Below are 21,351 nucleotides of genomic sequence, written 5' to 3'. Positions count from 1 at the left end.
GCGATGAGTGACTTGGAAAGACACAGGAGCGCAGCTGGGAATGTTGAACTTGCCGAATAAACCTTGCAGTCACGAAAACTTCAAATCTCGAATTAAGGTTGAACTTATTTTCGCAGTGCACGTAGCTAAACCGCGACAATCGGAGGTGTGCGTGAAGGACGACAAATTGAACACAGAAAGCAGTTCTAAAGGATGGAAATAGCAGGAGGCTGCGCTGGTGGATAAGATCGACGTTCTTCCCTCGTTACACGTCCACTCAATACGCAGAATGTCCCTTTCGAACGCAACTTGTAAATTCGGGAACGAAATTGATGTTACGTTAAATTCGAATTAACGGCATTTTGAATCTCTTAAATGAGAAAAAATACAAATGCTTTCGGGGAGTCGGGGGGGGGGGGGGAATAAATCGAACGATTGGAACGGCCTATCGTTTTTCCGAACGTGCATTTCGTGCCTCTCCCGGTGGGTTTTGCGCGTGGGAATTTTTTCCACGCCGCGCTGGGGTTTCCCGAGTTATTGCAGCCGAAGCTCGGCCTCGTTTTGGTTGCGTCCCCTCGTGCCTATCACGCCCGTGTACCTCCGATTAGCACGGTCTGTTGCGTAGGGCAGCGAAGGAAGTTGAACATAGCGTACTGCACTGTGCAGGGGTTCACCCTTTGTTTGAACGTTTCTTCGGTGAATGTCACAGCGGTGTCTCGTGAAAGCGTACCGTGTCAACCCATCACGGTTCACCTCGTATTGTTGTGCGGAGAAATTAGGTTTTCAGGTCCGTATGGCGTACAGCCGTTTCAATGCGGGCAAACCACGTAGTGGTGGATTTGCGAAACGACGTTAATAGGGGGCGTCGTTTATCTGGGCATTACTGCACTATGAATTATTTATCGTAAGACTTTCGATTTCCCATTAAACATGTGCTTCAAAAAGGTTTGCATGCATTTTCAAGTGTCGTTTTATTACAACTCAGAGCCAAAACGTTTTCCATAGGAACGCTACTCCAGTTGTATATTGAACACTGATGGGAAACCAGGCTTCAACGTACGGAATCTATTCACTTTGCAGGCAAATTTTCACGAACGTATCTGTCCCGTATATCGAGGCACGCCCGTATCTTCCTCCGCGGCCCCAAGGCTTCGTTCCCACGTTGGCGAGTTGTTAACTACCTCGCCTGGTCTACAGCAAGTCGTGGGTTCAATCTCCATGCTGATGCCTGCTGTATATTTGGAGTTTGCGTGTTCTTCCCATGGCCGTATGGATTTTTTTCCGGGCCCTCCGATTCCCCCCACCCCACATTTAGAATCCACGTGCATTTAGAGTATTTGTCTGTTCTAAATGTCCACATGATGATGATATAAATGTCCGGCACGATGATGATAACCCACTCCCTCTGGCCATCCATCATCCGCGATGGGCCAGGTCGCTTCCGAAAAGGAGCTACGTCGCTCAGTTGACACCTACCAATGAAAATAACAACAACATAGTCACGAACAAAAATACGTCCCTCACCTGGTCTGACGATGACGGATGTGACCTGGCCGGCGATGCCCAACAGCTGCCCGTAGCCGCCCACGGCGTAGAGGTGCATGCCGATGGGGTCGCTGGGCAGGCGCTGCAGGTCGAGCAGCTGGAAGGCGCCGATGCCGACGACGAAGGAGCGCACCCCTTGGGCTCGCATCAGCCCACGGTACTGGGCGACGGCGTCAGACGATGCACCGCCCGTGATGATGACCAGCACCTGCGGGCAGAGTGGGAGCGGCGGTGGGAATGGTCAGCGGACAGCGGCAGCACCAGGGGGCAGCAACGGCATCTGGAGCAGCAGCAGCATTATCGCCAGCAGGAGCAGCACGACATTTGACACAATGTGGTGTCGCTGCCATGTCAGCAGTCTGTCAATACACTGCAGGCACGCTGGTCACTGCAGGTTGAGGTGGGTGCCCCGGGTGTCGTGGTTTCGACGTTTTTTTATTGGCCACGATAGTCTCCTTACTTGACTTGACGATGTCAAGACTTGACGATGTGCGTATGTTGAACTTATTGTATGTGTGCGTATGTTGAACTTAGTGTATGTGTGTGTATGTTGAACTTAGTGTATGTGTGTGTATGTTGAACTTAGTGTATGTGTGTGTATGTTGAACTTAGTGTATGTATGTGCGTATGTTGAATTTAGTGTATGTATGTGCGTATGTTGAACTTAGTGTATGTGTGTGTATGTTGAACTTAGTGTATGTGTGTGTATGTTGAACTTAGTGTATGTGTGTGTATGTTGAACTTAGTGTATGTATGTGCGTATGTTCAAGTAAGTGTATGTATGTGCGTATGTTCAACTTAGTGTATGTGTGTGTATGTTGAACTTAGTGTATGTATGTGTATGTTGAACTTAGTGTATGTATGTGCGTATGTTGAATGTAGTGTATGTATGTGCGTATGTTGAATTTAGTGTATGTGTGTGCGTGTGTTGAACTTATTTCGCACCACCGCACGTAGCCAACCGCGCCAATCCGAGGTGCGGAGGAAGGACAACAACAACAAAGCAGTTCTTAAGAAATGTGTTTTCAATCTAGATAAAAAAAACAATCGATGATCATCTACTGATGCATGTGGATTGATGCTGCATTCGACCACACGCTGCTGCATTAGCCCGAGGACAGCGTTCCAGTCGAAATGTGTTTGATGTCTTATTTAATCATGTAACCTAAATTATGGACATTCTGTCAGCCTGACTCTGAATTGCGGCCTCACCCGAGTCAGACTTGGAGAGTTGTTGTTACAATCACAGAACACCTGAAGACGATTGCTTGTGTTGCGATCGAAACGTCGTGATATTCTTTGACATTTTCTATCTACGTGGCTTTCTCGAAAGACCCATAGAATATGTAAATTCCTGCAGTCATGAAAACTTTAAGTCAAGATTTAGTCACAGACCATTCACCACAATCGTCGTGTCCACCGGCACTTACCGTCATCATCCTTGCAGCGCGAACGAAAACCGCCATCGTCACCTCCAACCACAGAACCCCCCGTCAATCACGCCCCCCCCCCCTGTCAATCACATTCCCCCCTCCCCTGTCAATCACGGACCACCCCCCCCCCCCCGTCAATCACGGACCCCCCCGGTCAATAACGGACTCCCACCCCACCCCTCCCCACCACTCCCCCACGTTGCTTCACCTGCGGGACTCCATCTCCGGCCCTGCCGCCCTCTGCCTGCGAGAACCCGGTCGTGAGCACGAACTGCACGGTGGCGCCGATGGCCCTGCTGCCACCGTGCGCGGACACCTTCCCCACGGCGGCGACCACCTCCTGCTGGCTGGAGAACTGCCCCAGCTTGAACTCGGAGCTCTGCTTGCCGCTCAGCTGCACCAGCCCCACGCGGACCTGTGCCGCCCCGACGCTGAGGCCCTGCACGATCTGCGCAACGAAGCCCTTGATGAGCGCGAAGTCGGCGGCCGCGACGCCGGCCGAGCCGTCGATGGCGAAGATCACGTCCAGCTTGGCGAACGGACCTGGCGGTGGAGATAGCGACGGCAGTGATGAAGACGTTTTTTTTTCTTACAAAGCGGCAAGCGACGGGGGAGAAGGAGGGGGTACAGATGAGCACCGTAGACTTTCGCGACCAATATCATCCATAATAGAGTTTTTTTTGGGTTAGATTGCGTAAATATATAAATGTGTCGTTTCAACCCGCCACCACCCGACACAGCCAACTAGTAAGGGTTGTCACCAGAACCGGCCCTAGACCTTTAGGGGCCCTAAGCAAAATTTGGTTGGAGGCCCCTTTGATGTATGATTTTTTTCACCCACTTGCTCGCAGTGACTCTAGGGGGCCCTCTGCTGGACACGGGGCCCTTTGCAATTGCAAGGGTCGCTTAGTGGCTGGGCCGGCTCTGGTTGTCACGTAAATAGAACGTGGCCAATTCGTCACTAGTACAGCACGCACCGGTTGTGTGTTGGAAAGCAAAGCCAAGTACGACGTTCCGCTAGTTGTAATTACTGGCGAGACGTCGTACTCAGATTGTAGATGTTCAAGTTCATTTGTTAGGTATAGCCCTATGAGCCATGCAGCTCTTAAGTCGGGTGCGACCTCAACAAACAAAATATGAACACAGAACATCTTAAAGCGACAACGCGTAACAGAAACATCCTGGAATAAACCAGCAAATATTTTTTTAAAAACCCGTTATGGCTTAGGGGAAAGGGAAGGTGGTTGATGACGACGACGATGCCGAGAGCCGGCGGGCACAGTGTGATCACTCACCGGGCGGTGGCGTCGGCGCCGGGGTCTTGGCCTCCTGCACGACGGTGCAGACGGTGGAGGTGAGCGCCGTGATGATGGAGTCGAGGCCTGCGAAGTCGGTGGCGTGGAACATGTGCTTGTCGACGGGCGTAGACGCCATGATGGCCAGCTCTTTGCGGTCCGCCTTGCCCACGCCCACGGAGAAGATGACGATGCCACTCGACTTCACCTCGTCCGAGGGGTCCTTCACCTTGTCGTTGGCCTCGCCGTCTGTCACCAGCACCAAGATCTGAGCGGGCGGGGGGGGGGGGGAGATACGGCAGCATCGGCATAATCAATCGTCATCATTATCTCATACCGATCGTAATTATTGTCATCGTCATCATCATATATGACCATTGACAACAACATTATCATCATCATCATCATCTAACACAGCATCATCATTACATCAATCATTGGGAAGGAGATACGGCAGTATTGGCATAATCAATCGTTATCATTATCCCATACCAATCGTAATTATTGTCATCAACATCATCATATATGATCATCGACAACAACATTATCCTCATCTAACACATCATCATCATTACATCAATCATTGGGGGGGGGGGGGGCAAGGGAGATATGGCAGTATAGACATATCCAATCGTCATCATTATCCCATACTGATAATAATTATTGTCATAATCGTCATCATATCATATGATCACCAACATCATCGTCGAACACTGTGCATCTTCATTACATCAATCATCATGGGAGGGGGGGGGGAGATAAACTTGTATCGGCATAATCAATCGCACCAGAGACTCGTTTAAGGCTGAGTTCAACAAGAGGGATGGCCGGCCCTGGACTGGTTCAGAATATCACCACCGGTCATGGTCGTGAGTGGGAATCGAACTTTGGTAGCGAGGCTCATAAAGCAGTTCGCTAAACCATGAGCGCCACACTGCTCCCCAGCAGCCTCAATGCACTGTTATATCAGCAATGCAGTCCGTGACAACCCATTCTCATCATCGTCACCATCAGCATTATCACCACCACCACCTCCCCGCATGTCCCAAGAGGGCCGTCCAAAAATGACGTCACGCGATTTTGGACGATTTTTAACCCCCCCCCCGCTTCGTCACACGACGTCACAAAAAGTCAGACCCCCCCTCAAATATGACGTCAGAAAGCTCTGCCCCTCCCCCCTCCAAAAAAATAAAACATGCTTCAAATCGCTTTACACTATTGTCATTGTAGTAAGCATTTAATGTGGCGCTGCACTCTGATGTTGTAGGAGAAAACATTTATTTAAAAGTCTATTTTATTAAGCAGAACGTGTTGTCTATATTTATTTAAAGTTGCGCATTTTGATGTGACGTCACATTTCTCAACCCCCCCCCCCCGTCACACATCGTCACAAATGTCTGACCCCCCCACCCCCCCAGGTGCGTGACGTCATTTATGGACGGCCCAAAGGCAATACAAGGATACAGCTTATCCCAGAGCGCCATGCACGAGTCAAGCATCTTCAGAATTAGAGTTGCCATCTGTCTCTGCCGGCTTTGACCCGAAGTAATTCAGGAATTGGCATCGGCGTTCGGGTGGCAGGAATTTATTTGTACCTAGAATTTTGGTCCCGGTCACACAGGACACGAGCACGGTTTCGCTCACAGACCTCTTCCTGACTGAGAAATGCGTTCGTGTGCGTGTGTGTCGAGCTTTTTTCGCACCGTACGTAGCCAACCGGGCTAACCGGAGGTGCGACAAAAAAAGGTGGTAAATCGTATTCCAGTGCTTCTTCCCAATTGTGTATGGGGGGGGGGAGGGAGTCCCATTATAATGATCAAATCTTTTTCTGCTTGCCTCCTGTGACACTCCCATCGCGAGGCTCACCTTGCCGACGCCGGGGCGTCCCTGGCTCTTGAAGAGCTGCAGAGTGTGCCGCAGCGCCGCTCCGGTGAGCGTGGCTCCTTGCATGTATTTGGTGCCCTGGATGGCGTCCTTGAGCTTCCCCTTGTCCGCGTACTGCCCCAGGTCGAACTCCGTCTTGATCTTGGGGCCGCTGTACTGCACCATGCCCACGCGGACCTTGTCCTTGCCGATGTCCAGCTTGTCCACCAGCTTGGCGAGGAACTTGAGCACCAGCTGAAAGTTGCCGGCCCCCACGCTGCCGGAGCCGTCCACCAGCAGGTAGACGTCGGCCGTCTGCTTGTCGCTGCACTCTGTGAGTGCCACAGTGGGGGCAGCAAGGGTCAGGGCGGTGGCCAACCCGGCATCTCTTCCCGAGACACATGTGAGGCCCTTTATAAACAATCGCACGTGGCTCTATCGAAGGGGGGGGCGTAATAGTGTAGAACGTGCTGTCAAAAGTAGCAAAGATTAATGGTTGAAAGTTTTACGATAGGTTTTACAGTCTGCTCTCCTATAATGCGGTCATTGTGTTGCTGAAGAACACCACATTGTGGAAAAATCGCGTTATAATAAATGATATATAACATAGGGATAAAGCACAGTCCACGACAGCAAGTGAGATGCGTGAACTGAGACGCGCAGGTAGCATCTAGAAGCATTCAGCAGCATCCCAATGCCTTGTGTGCGACGCTATGCCGAGGCAGCCGTACGACCACTTATTCTTACTTTCGCAACATAGTTCCACCCCTCTAATCAAAGTTCCATTGATTAGAGGGGGGTGGGAGTTGGGGAGGCGGGGGGGGGCAAACGTAACCTTCGTCGAGGGCACAACCATTGTGGAGGAGCCCCGGTGTGGCTCCAGACCAGGGAGGTCCTGCGCAGATGCCATATTCGCTGTTTATCTGCTACAGCATAGGCGTAGGGAAATGTAAACAGGACCTACCTACATCTTGCTTCATTGACCTGGTCAAGGCCTACGATACCAATCAATAGTCCAGTGTTCTCTGGGGTCGCTGACCCCCTCTGCTCACAATCGTTAAGGACCTTCATTATGTTAGGCAGGCCCCTGGCTGGGAGTTGCAGCCGTTCCCTGTTCACCTTGCGATGTCCTCTTACCCATCCATACACGAATTTAACATCTTCTCTGGCCATGTCGTTCGAGAGGCTACCCATGGCTGTATTGGATGAATTTCCGCGTAGTACAGATGTAATGGGATAATGATGTATGCCTAGGTGCGGTGAGGGGTGGTTCTGTATTGGTCAATCTAGTTATGTATGTTGATCAAATAATCGCTGCTCACTCTTAAAATGAGTTGGAGGCTCGTCTGATGAACCTGGAGCATGCCACTAATATGTGAGAGTCTTACCATACTTCCCACAAAAACAAAGGACCTTCCTGGGTATTTTTCTGTATGCCTCTCTCTGTGTGTCTCCGTGTGAGTCTCTCTCTCTGCTTGTGTGTCTGTCTGTGGGACTCCATGTCTATGTTCTGTCTCTCTCTCAAATTTAGCAATTTTTTGGAAGAACGTCATCAACCAGGTGGAGTGTTGACTGTTGTATTGGCCGACTCTCTGTGTTTGTATTGCATTATATTTCCAAGTTTACTATGTTTGTTTTCTCTTTCATTTGTACCTGATGATGGTTGCTTGTGTTGCAATCGAAACGTCGTATTCTATTATTATAACATTTCTTTCTACGTCACTTTACCGAAAGAACCAAAGAGTAATTCCTGCAGTCACGAAAGCTTCGAATCTAGTTAGAATAAACTGACTTAAGAAAATGCCTTTTTCAATGCGAGACGGCGCCGCACAGACCACCCGCACCTTTACTCGGCAAGGCGACGGCCTGGGTCGCCGCAGTCACCGGCACCGCCACCTTGGCCTCTGCGCGACGGTAGCAGACGGTGGAGGTGAGCGCCGTGATGATGTGGAGTCGAGGCCTGTGAAGTCGGTGGCGTGGAACATGTGCTTGTCGATGGGCGGAGACGCCATGATGGCCAGCTCTTTGCGGTCCGCCTTGCCCACGCCCACGGAGAAGATGACGATGCCACTCGACTTCACCTCGTCCGAGGGGTCCTTCACCTTGTCGTTGGCCTCGCCGTCTGTCACCAGCCACCAAAGATCTGAGCGGGCGGGGGGGGGGGGAGATACGGCAGCATCGGCATAATCAATCGTCATCATTATCTCATACCGATCGTAATTATTGTCATCGTCATCATCATATATGACCATTGACAACAACATTATCATCATCATCATCATCTAACACAGCATCATCATTACATCAATCATTGGGAAGGAGATACGGCAGTATTGGCATAATCAATCGTTATCATTATCCCATACCAATCGTAATTATTGTCATCAACATCATCATATATGATCATCGACAACAACATTATCCTCATCTAACACATCATCATCATTACATCAATCATTGGGGGGGGGGGGGGGGCAAGGGAGATATGGCAGTATAGACATATCCAATCGTCATCATTATCCCATACTGATAATAATTATTGTCATAATCGTCATCATATCATATGATCACCAACATCATCGTCGAACACTGTGCATCTTCATTACATCAATCATCATGGGAGGGGGGGGGGAGATAAACTTGTATCGGCATAATCAATCGCACCAGAGACTCGTTTAAGGCTGAGTTCAACAAGAGGATGGCCGGCCCTGGACTGGTTCAGAATATCACCACCGGTCATGGTCGTGAGTGGGAATCGAACTTTGGTAGCGAGGCTCATAACGCAGTTCGCTAAACCATGAGCGCCACACTGCTCCCCAGCAGCCTCAATGCACTGTTATATCAGCAATGCAGTCCGTGACAACCCAGTCTCATCATCATCGTCACCATCAGCATTATCACCACCACCACCTCCCCGCATGTCCCAAGAGGGCCGTCCAAAAATGACGTCACGCGATTTTGGACGATTTTTAACCCCCTCCCCCCCCCGCTTCGTCACACGACGTCACAAAAAGTCAGACCCCCCCTCAAATATGACGTCAGAAAGCTCTGCCCCTCCCCCCTCCAAAAAAAATAAAACATGCTTCAAATCGCTTTACACTATTGTCATTGTAGTAAGCATTTAATGTGGCGCTGCACTCTGATGTTGTAGGAGAAAACATTTATTTAAAAGCTCTATTTTATTAAGCAGAACGTGTTGTCTATATTTATTTAAAGTTGCGCATTTTGATGTGACGTCACATTTCTCAACCCCCCCCCCCCCCGTCAATCACATCGTCACAAATGTCTGACCCCCCCACCCCCCCAGGTGCGTGACGTCATTTATGGACGGCCCAAAGGCAATACAAGGATACAGCTTATCCAGAGGCGCCATGCACGAGTCAAGCATCTTCAGAATTAGAGTTGCCATCTGTCTCTGCCGGCTTTGACCCGAAGTAATTCAGGAATTGGCATCGGCGTTCGTGGTGGCAGGAATTTATTTGTACCTAGAATTTTGGTCCCGGTCACACAGGACACGAGCACGGTTTCGCTCACAGACCTCTTCCTGACTGAGAAATGCGTTCGTGTGCGTGTGTGTCGAGCTTTTTTCGCACCGTACGTAGCCAACCGGGCTAACCGGAGGTGCGACAAAAAAAGGTGGTAAATCGTATTCCAGTGCTTCTTCCCAATTGTGTATGGGGGGGGGGAGGGAGTCCCATTATAATGATCAAATCTTTTTCTGCTTGCCTCCTGTGACACTCCCATCGCGAGGCTCACCTTGCCGACGCCGGGGCGTCCCTGGCTCTTGAAGAGCTGCAGAGTGTGCCGCAGCGCCGCTCCGGTGAGCGTGGCTCCTTGCATGTATTTGGTGCCCTGGATGGCGTCCTTGAGCTTCCCCTTGTCCGCGTACTGCCCCAGGTCGAACTCCGTCTTGATCTTGGGGCCGCTGTACTGCACCATGCCCACGCGGACCTTGTCCTTGCCGATGTCCAGCTTGTCCACCAGCTTGGCGAGGAACTTGAGCACCAGCTGAAAGTTGCCGGCCCCCACGCTGCCGGAGCCGTCCACCAGCAGGTAGACGTCGGCCGTCTGCTTGTCGCTGCACTCTGTGAGTGCCACAGTGGGGGCAGCAAGGGTCAGGGCGGTGGCCAACCCGGCATCTCTTCCCGAGACACATGTGAGGCCCTTTATAAACAATCGCACGTGGCTCTATCGAAGGGGGGGGGCGTAATAGTGTAGAACGTGCTGTCAAAAGTAGCAAAGATTAATGGTTGAAAGTTTTACGATAGGTTTTACAGTCTGCTCTCCTATAATGCGGTCATTGTGTTGCTGAAGAACACCACATTGTGGAAAAATCGCGTTATAATAAATGATATATAACATAGGGATAAAGCACAGTCCACGACAGCAAGTGAGATGCGTGACATAGGCCGAACAAAGACTGAGACGCGCAGGTAGCATCTAGAAGCATTCAGCAGCATCCCAATGCCTTGTGTGCGACGCTATGCCGAGGCAGCCGTACGACCACTTATTCTTACTTTCGCAACATAGTTCCACCCCCTCTAATCAAAGTTCCATTGATTAGAGGGGGGTGGGAGTTGGGGAGGCGGGGGGGGGCAAACGTAACCTTCGTCGAGGGCACAACATTGTGGAGGAGCCCCGGTGTGGCTCCAGACCAGGGAGGTCCTGCGCAGATGCCATATTCGCTGTTTATCTGCTACAGCATAGGCGTAGGGAAATGTAAACAGGACCTACCTACATCTTGCTTCATTGACCTGGTCAAGGCCTACGATACCATCAATAGTCCAGTGTTCTCTGGGGTCGCTGACCCCCTCTGCTCACAATCGTTAAGGACCTTCATTATGTTAGGCAGGCCCCTGGCTGGGAGTTGCAGCCGTTCCCTGTTCACCTTGCGATGTCCTCTTACCCATCCATACACGATTTAACATCTTCTCTGGCCATGTCGTTCGAGAGGCTACCCATGGCTGTATTGGATGAATTTCCGCGTAGTACAGATGTAATGGGATAATGATGTATGCCTAGGTGCGGTGAGGGGGTGGTTCTGTATTGGTCAATCTAGTTATGTATGTTGATCAAATAATCGCTGCTCACTCTTAAAATGAGTTGGAGGCTCGTCTGATGAACCTGGAGCATGCCACTAATATGTGAGGTCTTACCATACTTCCCACAAAAACAAAGGACCTTCCTGGGTATTTTCTGTATGCCTCTCTCTGTGTGTCTCCGTGTGAGTCTCTCTCTCTGCTTGTGTGTCTGTCTGTGGGACTCCATGTCTATGTTCTGTCTCTCTCTCAAATTTAGCAATTTTTTGGAAGAACGTCATCAACCAGGTGGAGTGTTGACTGTTGTATTGGCCGACTCTCTGTGTTGTATTGCATTATATTTCCAAGTTTACTATGTTTGTTTTCTCTTTCATTTGTACCTGATGATGGTTGCTTGTGTTGCAATCGAAACGTCGTATTCTATTATTATAACATTTCTTTCTACGTCACTTTACCGAAAGAACCAAAGAGTAATTCCTGCAGTCACGAAAGCTTCGAATCTAGTTAGAATAAACTGACTTAAGAAAATGCCTTTTTCAATGCGAGACGGCGCCGCACAGACCACCCGCACCTTTACTCGGCAAGGCGACGGCCTGGGTCGCCGCAGTCACCGGCACCGCCACCTTGGCCTCCTGCGCGACGGTGCAGACGGTGGAGGTGAGCGCCGTGATGATGGAGTCGAGGCCTGTGAAGTCGGTGGCGTGGAACATGTGCTTGTCGATGGGCGGAGACGCCATGATGGCCAGCTCTTTGCGGTCCGCCTTGCCCACGCCCACGGAGAAGATGACGATGCCACTCGACTTCACCTCGTCCGAGGGGTCCTTCACCTTGTCGTTGGCCTCGCCGTCTGTCACCAGCACCAAGATCTGAGCGGGCGGGGGGGGGGGGGGAGATACGGCAGCATCGGCATAATCAATCGTCATCATTATCTCATACCGATCGTAATTATTGTCATCGTCATCATCATATATGACCATTGACAACAACATTATCATCATCATCATCATCTAACACAGCATCATCATTACATCAATCATTGGGAAGGAGATACGGCAGTATTGGCATAATCAATCGTTATCATTATCCCATACCAATCGTAATTATTGTCATCAACATCATCATATATGATCATCGACAACAACATTATCCTCATCTAACACATCATCATCATTACATCAATCATTGGGGGGGGGGGGGGGCAAGGGAGATATGGCAGTATAGACATATCCAATCGTCATCATTATCCCATACTGATAATAATTATTGTCATAATCGTCATCATATCATATGATCACCAACATCATCGTCGAACACTGTGCATCTTCATTACATCAATCATCATGGGAGGGGGGGGGGAGATAAACTTGTATCGGCATAATCAATCGCACCAGAGACTCGTTTAAGGCTGAGTTCAACAAGAGGGATGGCCGGCCCTGGACTGGTTCAGAATATCACCACCGGTCATGGTCGTGAGTGGGAATCGAACTTTGGTAGCGAGGCTCATAACGCAGTTCGCTAAACCATGAGCGCCACACTGCTCCCCAGCAGCCTCAATGCACTGTTATATCAGCAATGCAGTCCGTGACAACCCATTCTCATCATCGTCACCATCAGCATTATCACCACCACCACCTCCCCGCATGTCCCAAGAGGGCCGTCCAAAAATGACGTCACGCGATTTTGGACGATTTTTACCCCCCCCCCCCCGCTTCGTCACACGACGTCACAAAAAGTCAGACCCCCCCTCAAATATGACGTCAGAAAGCTCTGCCCCTCCCCCCTCCAAAAAAATAAAACATGCTTCAAATCGCTTTACACTATTGTCATTGTAGTAAGCATTTAATGTGGCGCTGCACTCTGATGTTGTAGGAGAAAACATTTATTTAAAAGTCTATTTTATTAAGCAGAACGTGTTGTCTATATTTATTTAAAGTTGCGCATTTTGATGTGACGTCACATTTCTCAACCCCCCCCCCCCCGTCACACATCGTCACAAATGTCTGACCCCCCCACCCCCCCAGGTGCGTGACGTCATTTATGGACGGCCCAAAGGCAATACAAGGATACAGCTTATCCCAGAGCGCCATGCACGAGTCAAGCATCTTCAGAATTAGAGTTGCCATCTGTCTCTGCCGGCTTTGACCCGAAGTAATTCAGGAATTGGCATCGGCGTTCGGGTGGCAGGAATTTATTTGTACCTAGAATTTTGGTCCCGGTCACACAGGACACGAGCACGGTTTCGCTCACAGACCTCTTCCTGACTGAGAAATGCGTTCGTGTGCGTGTGTGTCGAGCTTTTTTCGCACCGTACGTAGCCAACCGGGCTAACCGGAGGTGCGACAAAAAAAGGTGGTAAATCGTATTCCAGTGCTTCTTCCCAATTGTGTATGGGGGGGGGGAGGGAGTCCCATTATAATGATCAAATCTTTTTCTGCTTGCCTCCTGTGACACTCCCATCGCGAGGCTCACCTTGCCGACGCCGGGGCGTCCCTGGCTCTTGAAGAGCTGCAGAGTGTGCCGCAGCGCCGCTCCGGTGAGCGTGGCTCCTTGCATGTATTTGGTGCCCTGGATGGCGTCCTTGAGCTTCCCCTTGTCCGCGTACTGCCCCAGGTCGAACTCCGTCTTGATCTTGGGGCCGCTGTACTGCACCATGCCCACGCGGACCTTGTCCTTGCCGATGTCCAGCTTGTCCACCAGCTTGGCGAGGAACTTGAGCACCAGCTGAAAGTTGCCGGCCCCCACGCTGCCGGAGCCGTCCACCAGCAGGTAGACGTCGGCCGTCTGCTTGTCGCTGCACTCTGTGAGTGCCACAGTGGGGGCAGCAAGGGTCAGGGCGGTGGCCAACCCGGCATCTCTTCCCGAGACACATGTGAGGCCCTTTATAAACAATCGCACGTGGCTCTATCGAAGGGGGGGGCGTAATAGTGTAGAACGTGCTGTCAAAAGTAGCAAAGATTAATGGTTGAAAGTTTTACGATAGGTTTTACAGTCTGCTCTCCTATAATGCGGTCATTGTGTTGCTGAAGAACACCACATTGTGGAAAAATCGCGTTATAATAAATGATATATAACATAGGGATAAAGCACAGTCCACGACAACAAGTGAGATGCGTGACATAGGCCGAACAAAGACTGAGACGCGCAGGTAGCATCTAGAAGCATTCAGCAGCATCCCAATGCCTTGTGTGCGACGCTATGCCGAGGCAGCCGTACGACCACTTATTCTTACTTTCGCAACATAGTTCCACCCCCTCTAATCAAAGTTCCATTGATTAGAGGGGGGTGGGAGTTGGGGAGGCGGGGGGGGCAAACGTAACCTTCGTCGAGGGCACAACATTGTGGAGGAGCCCCGGTGTGGCTCCAGACCAGGGAGGTCCTGCGCAGATGCCATATTCGCTGTTTATCTGCTACAGCATAGGCGTAGGGAAATGTAAACAGGACCTACCTACATCTTGCTTCATTGACCTGGTCAAGGCCTACGATACCATCAATAGTCCAGTGTTCTCTGGGGTCGCTGACCCCCTCTGCTCACAATCGTTAAGGACCTTCATTATGTTAGGCAGGCCCCTGGCTGGGAGTTGCAGCCGTTCCCTGTTCACCTTGCGATGTCCTCTTACCCATCCATACACGATTTAACATCTTCTCTGGCCATGTCGTTCGAGAGGCTACCCATGGCTGTATTGGATGAATTTCCGCGTAGTACAGATGTAATGGGATAATGATGTATGCCTAGGTGCGGTGAGGGGGTGGTTCTGTATTGGTCAATCTAGTTATGTATGTTGATCAAATAATCGCTGCTCACTCTTAATGAGTTGGAGGCTCGTCTGATGAACCTGGAGCATGCCACTAATATGTGAGGTCTTACCATACTTCCCACAAAAACAAAGGACCTTCCTGGGTATTTTCTGTATGCCTCTCTCTCTGTGTCTCTGTGTGAGTCTCTTTCTCTGCTTGTGTGTCTGTCTGTGGGACTCCATGTCTATGTTCTGTCTCTCTCTCAAATTTAGCAATTTTTTGGAAGAACGTCATCAACCAGGTGGAGTGTTGACTGTTGTATTGGCCGACTCTCTGTGTTGTATTGCATTATATTTCCAAGTTTACTATGTTTGTTTTCTCTTTCATTTGTACCTGATGATGGTTGCTTGTGTTGCAATCGAAACGTCGTATTCTATTATTATAAAATTTCTTTCTACGTCACTTTACCGAAAGAACCAAAGAGTAATTCCTGCAGTCACGAAAGCTTCGAATCTAGTTAGAATAAACTGACTTAAGAAAATGCCTTTTTCAATGCGAGACGGCGCCGCACAGACCACCCGCACCTTTACTCGGCAAGGCGACGGCCTGGGTCGCCGCAGTCACCGGCACCGCCACCTTGGCCTCCTGCGCGACGGTGCAGACGGTGGAGGTGAGCGCCGTGATGATGGAGTCGAGGCCTGTGAAGTCGGTGGCGTGGAACATGTGCTTGTCGATGGGCGGAGACGCCATGATGGCCAGCTCTTTGCGGTCCGCCTTGCCCACGCCCACGGAGAAGAGGACGATGCCGCTCGACTTCACGTCGTCTGAGGGGTTCTTCACCTTGTCGTTGGCCTCGCCGTCTGTCACCAGCACCAAGATCTGAGCCGGGGGGGGGGGGGAGATACGGCAGCATCGGCATAATCAATCGTTATCATTATCTCATACCGATCGTAATTATTGTCATCGTCATCATATCGTCTGATCATCATCCTGAGAAAGCTCCCAGCACGTGCAGAAAAAACGTCGGACCTGTTTCTAAGCGACGTTCTTTACTACACTAAAAGCACACCAGAGAGCAACGAATGGCACGTGTGGCATTGTCGCTTTGTGACGTCACGGGTCTACGCTTGTATTCATTTGTGAATGTGGATTTGCGAGCTTTTGTCTTGGATCCCTTCACACCCTGTCCTCTGCGTTCTCACCTTGCCGACGCCGGGGCGTCCCTGGCTCTTGAAGAGCTGCAGAGTGTGCTGCAGCGCCGCTCCGGTGAACGTGAATCCGCGCATGTATTTGGTGCCCTCGATGGCGGCCTTGAGCTTCCCCTTGTCTGCGTACTGCCCCAGGTCGAACTCCGTCTTGATCTTGGGGCTCCTCATGTTGCCGCTGTACTGCACCATGCCCACGCGGACCTTGTCCTTGCCGATGTCCAGCTTGTCCACCAGCTTGGAGAGGAACTTGAGCACCAGCTGAAAGTTGCCAGCCCCCACGCTGCTAGAGCCGTCCACCAGGAGGTAGACGTCGGCCGTCTGCTTGTTGCTGCAGTCTGTGAGTGCCACAGTGGGGGCAGCAAGGGTCAGGGCGGTGGCCAACCCGGCATCTCTTCCCGAGACACGTGTAAGGCCCTTTCATAAACAATCGCACTTGGCTCTATCGAAGGGGGGGGGGGGGGGTAGCGTAGAACGTGCTGTCAAAAGTAGCAAAGATTAATGGTTGAAAGTTGTACGATAGGTTCTACTGTCTGCTCTCCTATAATCTGGTCGTTGTGTTCCTGAAGAACACCACATTGTGGAAAAATCGCGTTATAATAATGATATATAACATTGGGGTAAAGCACAGTCCACGACAACACGTGAGATGCGTGATGCAGGCCGAACAAAGACTGAGACGCGCAGGTAGCATAGCGGCAGTGTGGAGGTCAGCGCGCTGTGCTACGAACCTGGCCACCCGAGTTCGATTCCCGCTCACGGCCAACACCAGCGGCGATTATCTGAACCGATCCTGGGACTCCCCTAGGTCAACTCAGCCTCAAATGAGTATCTGATGCGGTGCTTAAAAACATTGCCACTGGGGAGACAAAGGCGGCTGGGCATGGTGTATAAATACCCATTAATTGACTGAAAACATCTTCATATATTATGGGACCACAGAGGGCTTCGGCAATGCTTGGCACTGGGTTACCGCCTGGCGGCTTCTCGTCTGTGGTTCCTCCTCGCGTCCCCGACTCACACCCTCGCTTCGAGAGTGAGCGAATATGATGCAGTTCGTTATAGGTCGAACATTTACCGTAATACGCGCGGTGCTAAGAACCAGGCGAGCCGCGTTTGATTCCCTTTCATGGCCAATAACGGTGGTGAATTTCAGAACCGGTCCTGGACCTCCAGGTTTGGTTTTGTTCAATTTCCAGGTTTTCCGCTGTGGTGTCCCAGAAGCGATGACACCCAAATCTAGCCCTGCATCTCCCCCGGTGATCCATATCGTGTTCGCTTTCGATCGGTCAGTGCGTGGGCAAATAGTGACCCCCACCCCCCCCCCCCAATGTTGACCCTGACTTGTGTGCTAAGGGCCATCATGAATCGTGCAGGGATTCTTACCCTGGCTGCGTCGAGAGATGATGTGTTCGTCGTCGTTTTGCTGGAATCAAGAAAATAAATAGCTTGAGGTTAAACAAAACGTACAAATCACAAGAGCCATCATCATTTTCATTTCTTTAGAACTGCTTTTTGTGTTTGGTTTTTTAGTCCTTCCCCCCGCACCTTCGATTAGCATGGTTGGCTCCGTGCGGTGCGAAAGAAGTTCAACATACATACTGCACTATACACTACACTACACAGACTATGCGATACACTACACTATACACTACTATACATATACACTGAACTACTATGCTAAATTGAAAACTCTTTTCTTTAGCACTGCTTCTTGTGTTCAGTTTGGTGTCCTTCCCCTGATTCGAAAGGAATTATCTTTATTTTATTTAAAAGAAATACATTTTCTTTATTTTTCCGAAGCATGGTACGCTTCCAACAACAACAACAACAACATTTTGATTGATTAATTTATTCCGGAGTCTATTATCATTATTATTGGAATCTAACATGGTCGTGGAGGGAAGGCGATGGGGCGAGGTGAGTCTGCGATATGAATCGAGATGAGATAAAATCCTTGAGATGAAATCGCAGAACCCAGAGAAGTCCCAGTCCACGTGGGGTGACACCCACCCTCGTTGGTTCCGCGGGTATTCCCCCGATGACTCTTATTTCATATTTTGTATTTCAAGTTTATCTATGTATAGTAAGATTATACACTTGTTTTTTTAAACCTATCTTTTTGAAATGTTCCTATGTAATGCGAGCGTAAATGTGGTTGTTGCTGGGCTCTGGTCCAATCACACGGCCCGGGGTATTGGGGAGCGGAGCCTGGTCTGGGGGCGTGTGGGAGGGGCCACCGTTCACCTCGGCTCCAATGGGAGGCGAGGTGAATGGGGGCAGAGCCAGCGGGGGTAGTATGGGAAGGCCGGATCTGACGATCCAGAAGGGGAGGAGTCAGGGTCACATGGGGGGAATGGATATAAGTGGGAGCCCGGAAGAGATCGGGGCAGTCGGGGAAGTTAAGAGTCTGAGCCACGTTGGGTGGTGAGAGAGAGATCCGCGCCATCGGCCACGTGGCCGAAGGACCTCAGCACGCCGTCGGCCAGCAGAGTGCGGGAGTAGAGGAGCTAACGGAGGAGCGTGTGTGGCACGCGAGAGGGAGCGTGCGCGGGGCGCGCGCGAGACGACGCTGGTCCGTGGAGGAGACCAGCGGGGTGCGGAGAAGAACCTGAATAAAAGACAAGCGGAGACCAGCAGTGTCTGACGGAGTCTTTTATTACACCTACAAAATTTAATCGCCATATGTTCATCATAGTTGTGTTTAAATCTATTTCTTTCGTACACTTTTATTGCCGATATTATGATGTTTCCTCTGCGGCGCTTCGAGGCCAATTTATTTGGAGAGGCGCAGTTATTAAACAAAGATCGGTCGAACTTGAAGCCGAACGTTCATTTGTATCATCATGCGAGATGCAACCGGACAGCCTGGGGAGAAAGCATCAGTGCAGCGCTACAGAGATGTTAACTACCTCTCCTGGTATACAGGAGGTTATGGGTTCAATCCAGAATCGTACGCCTTTATATTTGGAGTTTGCATGTCTCTCTCTCTTTCCCCTTGGTCGCGTGGATTTTTCTCCGGGTCTTCCGGGGTTTCCCCTCCACATTTATAATCGACATGCGTTTAGAGCAGTTGGCTGCTGCTATACATTTCCATATGAGATTATGGTTCCCCTTTTATCTGGCAACAAAACAGGTGTTAAGATTTGATTTGAAGCTTTCGTGACTGCAGGAATTACACTTTGGTTCTTTCGGTAAAGTAACGAAAAAAAGAAAATAAATTAAATTTAAAAAAACATACTCTTGATAAGCCACTTCGTTGAGGCTATCATTTATGAAGGTCAGGTCGCTTCTGAAAAAGAGCTACATAGCTCAGTGGGCCTTACCTGGTAAAATTAGGAATGGTTTTATAGTGTTAGTTCAGAAGTGACTCCAAATCACCATCGTCATTGTGGAGAATTTATTAACAATTAATAAGCGTTTCATGTTTTATTTTATTTTAGTCGTCTTAAATCGAGTTTGACGACAGCCGGTGAGATTTGTCAATTCTCAGCCTGTGGATTTAATTTGGTCATTCCAATATTCAGTCCGTACATATATTACATATATTGACAATTATCATGTATGGTTGCTGTTATGACTGGTTCTAGTATCGTCAGTGAGTCGGCGCCTTCATACGGACTAGATCATGTTCGGCCCATCACACTCATAGCCCCAAGTTGCGAGTGAGCACAAGGCAGACCCTCCAATAATTACAACCAAAAGGGATCACCAAATAATCCCACAAGGGCATTAGAGTCATCGCCGACATCGTCACGCCCGCTCATTTGTATCCCACCTGCTGGTGGGATACAAATGAAGAATGGAAGGAACCGGAAAGAGATGAATACCTCACATAGAATGGCTTGATGACGACGACGGCAATCAGAGATCGGTTCCAGAAAAATGTGGCCCACTACTTGAGCATCGTGGCGCAAGGCAGAGAGAGGAAAGTGGAAGAAAATTACGAAAGGTGCAGTGGACACCTACGGGGCTATCTTGCCTATGGATCGTGATGATGATGGTGGTGGTGGAACGTTTTGACCAGTATCACAACGACGAAAACATTAGTAGAGGTTTTACCATGTCTGGCACGTAAGACGAGAGGTGTTAAGGTGTTCAAACGCCAAATAGACACCCATTGCAAGTCATCAAGTTACTGCATTTGCCATTCGTTCGGTGCGTTGAAGGCAATTTCCACATCGACGCCCAACGCAGAACTGGAGGAGCGTTCTTACGGAAAACGCCTTGGCTCCAAGATGTCATGCAAAATCACACGAGAGAATGCAGAAACCCTTTCTAAAGCACGTATTTAATGGACAAGCGATACTTTTACGATACATAATTCACAATAGAGGGATAGCCCGATTTATATCTCTGTTGTAGGCCAATCACTTTCAAATACAATGCATATAATCGAGCATGTTTGCGTGCATATTTTGCCACAAAATACGTGTGCTAACTTCAGCCTCGACGCTCTTGAACATGCATCTATTCGTTTGTTCTACCATCTTAGCACCTCCTCCTTTAATGCGAGAAAGGGTAAAATCTCTACTTATTTTTCATCATCATCATCATCGATAGATCGATAGATAGATATTGACACACAACTTCGGTGGTGAGAAAAGTGCGTCCGCTCGCTCACCTGCACGATGCCCGGTCGGAACATATCAGCCGTCGCTACCATCGCCGCAACCGCCATGAACACCGCCACCATGGACAGCAGAGACGGTACCACGGGCACCTCGCCACGAGGAGACATGGCTCTGGCTCTGGCTCGCACCTCGAAGCGTTCCTTTCCAACTTTGTATCCTGACTCCTCCGCTTGCCCTGCCCCTGCCTGACTGCCCTGTGCCTACGCCGTCGCTTATATAGCCGCCTCGGTCACTGCGGTCAGCGTTGCGGTGTTGCGCTCCCCCCCCCCAGGGGCATGGACGCATCGACGCGGCTTTGCTGCGTGGCAATTACTGCCATCGTCATCGAATTCAACCCAGACGACGGCCATGCGTCGTCGCATTAATTGCAGGCGGGGTTAGAAGATGATCCAGACGGAGGGTGAGCTCTGTTCAGTGGGGGGTGGTGGTGGGGGGGGGGGGAGATGCGGATCTTGGTAGGGAACCCTTTCACAGGGGGTCACGGACCCCCCCCCCCCCGATTAGCACGGTTGGTTGGCTACCTGCGGTGCGAAAGAAGTTCAAGATACATGCGAAGAGTGATGCTGAACAGAGGGGGGGTGGGATCATGGGTGACACGTTACAATTGTCACAGGCAGAGGGGG

At 50.2% G+C, this 21,351-nt stretch overlaps 1 protein-coding gene across 1 annotated transcript in view; it reads right to left on the bottom strand.

Annotated features, from left to right (window-relative positions):
• LOC144951238 (collagen alpha-3(VI) chain-like) overlaps nucleotides 1-20,903 on the bottom strand; it is a 41,840-nt gene extending 20,937 nt beyond the window's left edge. The window contains exons 1-13 of the mRNA XM_078881388.1: nucleotides 20,719-20,903; nucleotides 17,481-17,520; nucleotides 16,092-16,432; nucleotides 15,474-15,768; nucleotides 13,624-13,952; nucleotides 11,726-12,020; nucleotides 9,877-10,200; nucleotides 8,076-8,258; nucleotides 7,960-8,019; nucleotides 6,119-6,447; nucleotides 4,253-4,520; nucleotides 3,166-3,500; nucleotides 1,504-1,732 (exon numbers count right to left, since the gene is read on the bottom strand). Of these exons, the coding sequence (XP_078737514.1) occupies nucleotides 1,504-1,732; nucleotides 3,166-3,500; nucleotides 4,253-4,520; nucleotides 6,119-6,447; nucleotides 7,960-8,019; nucleotides 8,076-8,258; nucleotides 9,877-10,200; nucleotides 11,726-12,020; nucleotides 13,624-13,952; nucleotides 15,474-15,768; nucleotides 16,092-16,432; nucleotides 17,481-17,520; nucleotides 20,719-20,835 (3,145 nt within the window). The 5' untranslated portion in view covers nucleotides 20,836-20,903. The remainder of the gene's footprint in view (nucleotides 1-1,503; nucleotides 1,733-3,165; nucleotides 3,501-4,252; nucleotides 4,521-6,118; nucleotides 6,448-7,959; nucleotides 8,020-8,075; nucleotides 8,259-9,876; nucleotides 10,201-11,725; nucleotides 12,021-13,623; nucleotides 13,953-15,473; nucleotides 15,769-16,091; nucleotides 16,433-17,480; nucleotides 17,521-20,718) is intronic.
• Between the last annotated feature and the right edge of the window lie 448 nt (nucleotides 20,904-21,351).

This window comes from Lampetra fluviatilis, chromosome 61, assembly GCF_964198595.1.
Source record: "Lampetra fluviatilis chromosome 61, kcLamFluv1.1, whole genome shotgun sequence".
NCBI classification, from domain to species: Eukaryota; Metazoa; Chordata; class Hyperoartia; order Petromyzontiformes; family Petromyzontidae; genus Lampetra; species Lampetra fluviatilis.
The sequence above is the reverse complement of the archived record's forward strand: the minus strand, read 5'-3'. Positions and strand labels throughout refer to the sequence as shown.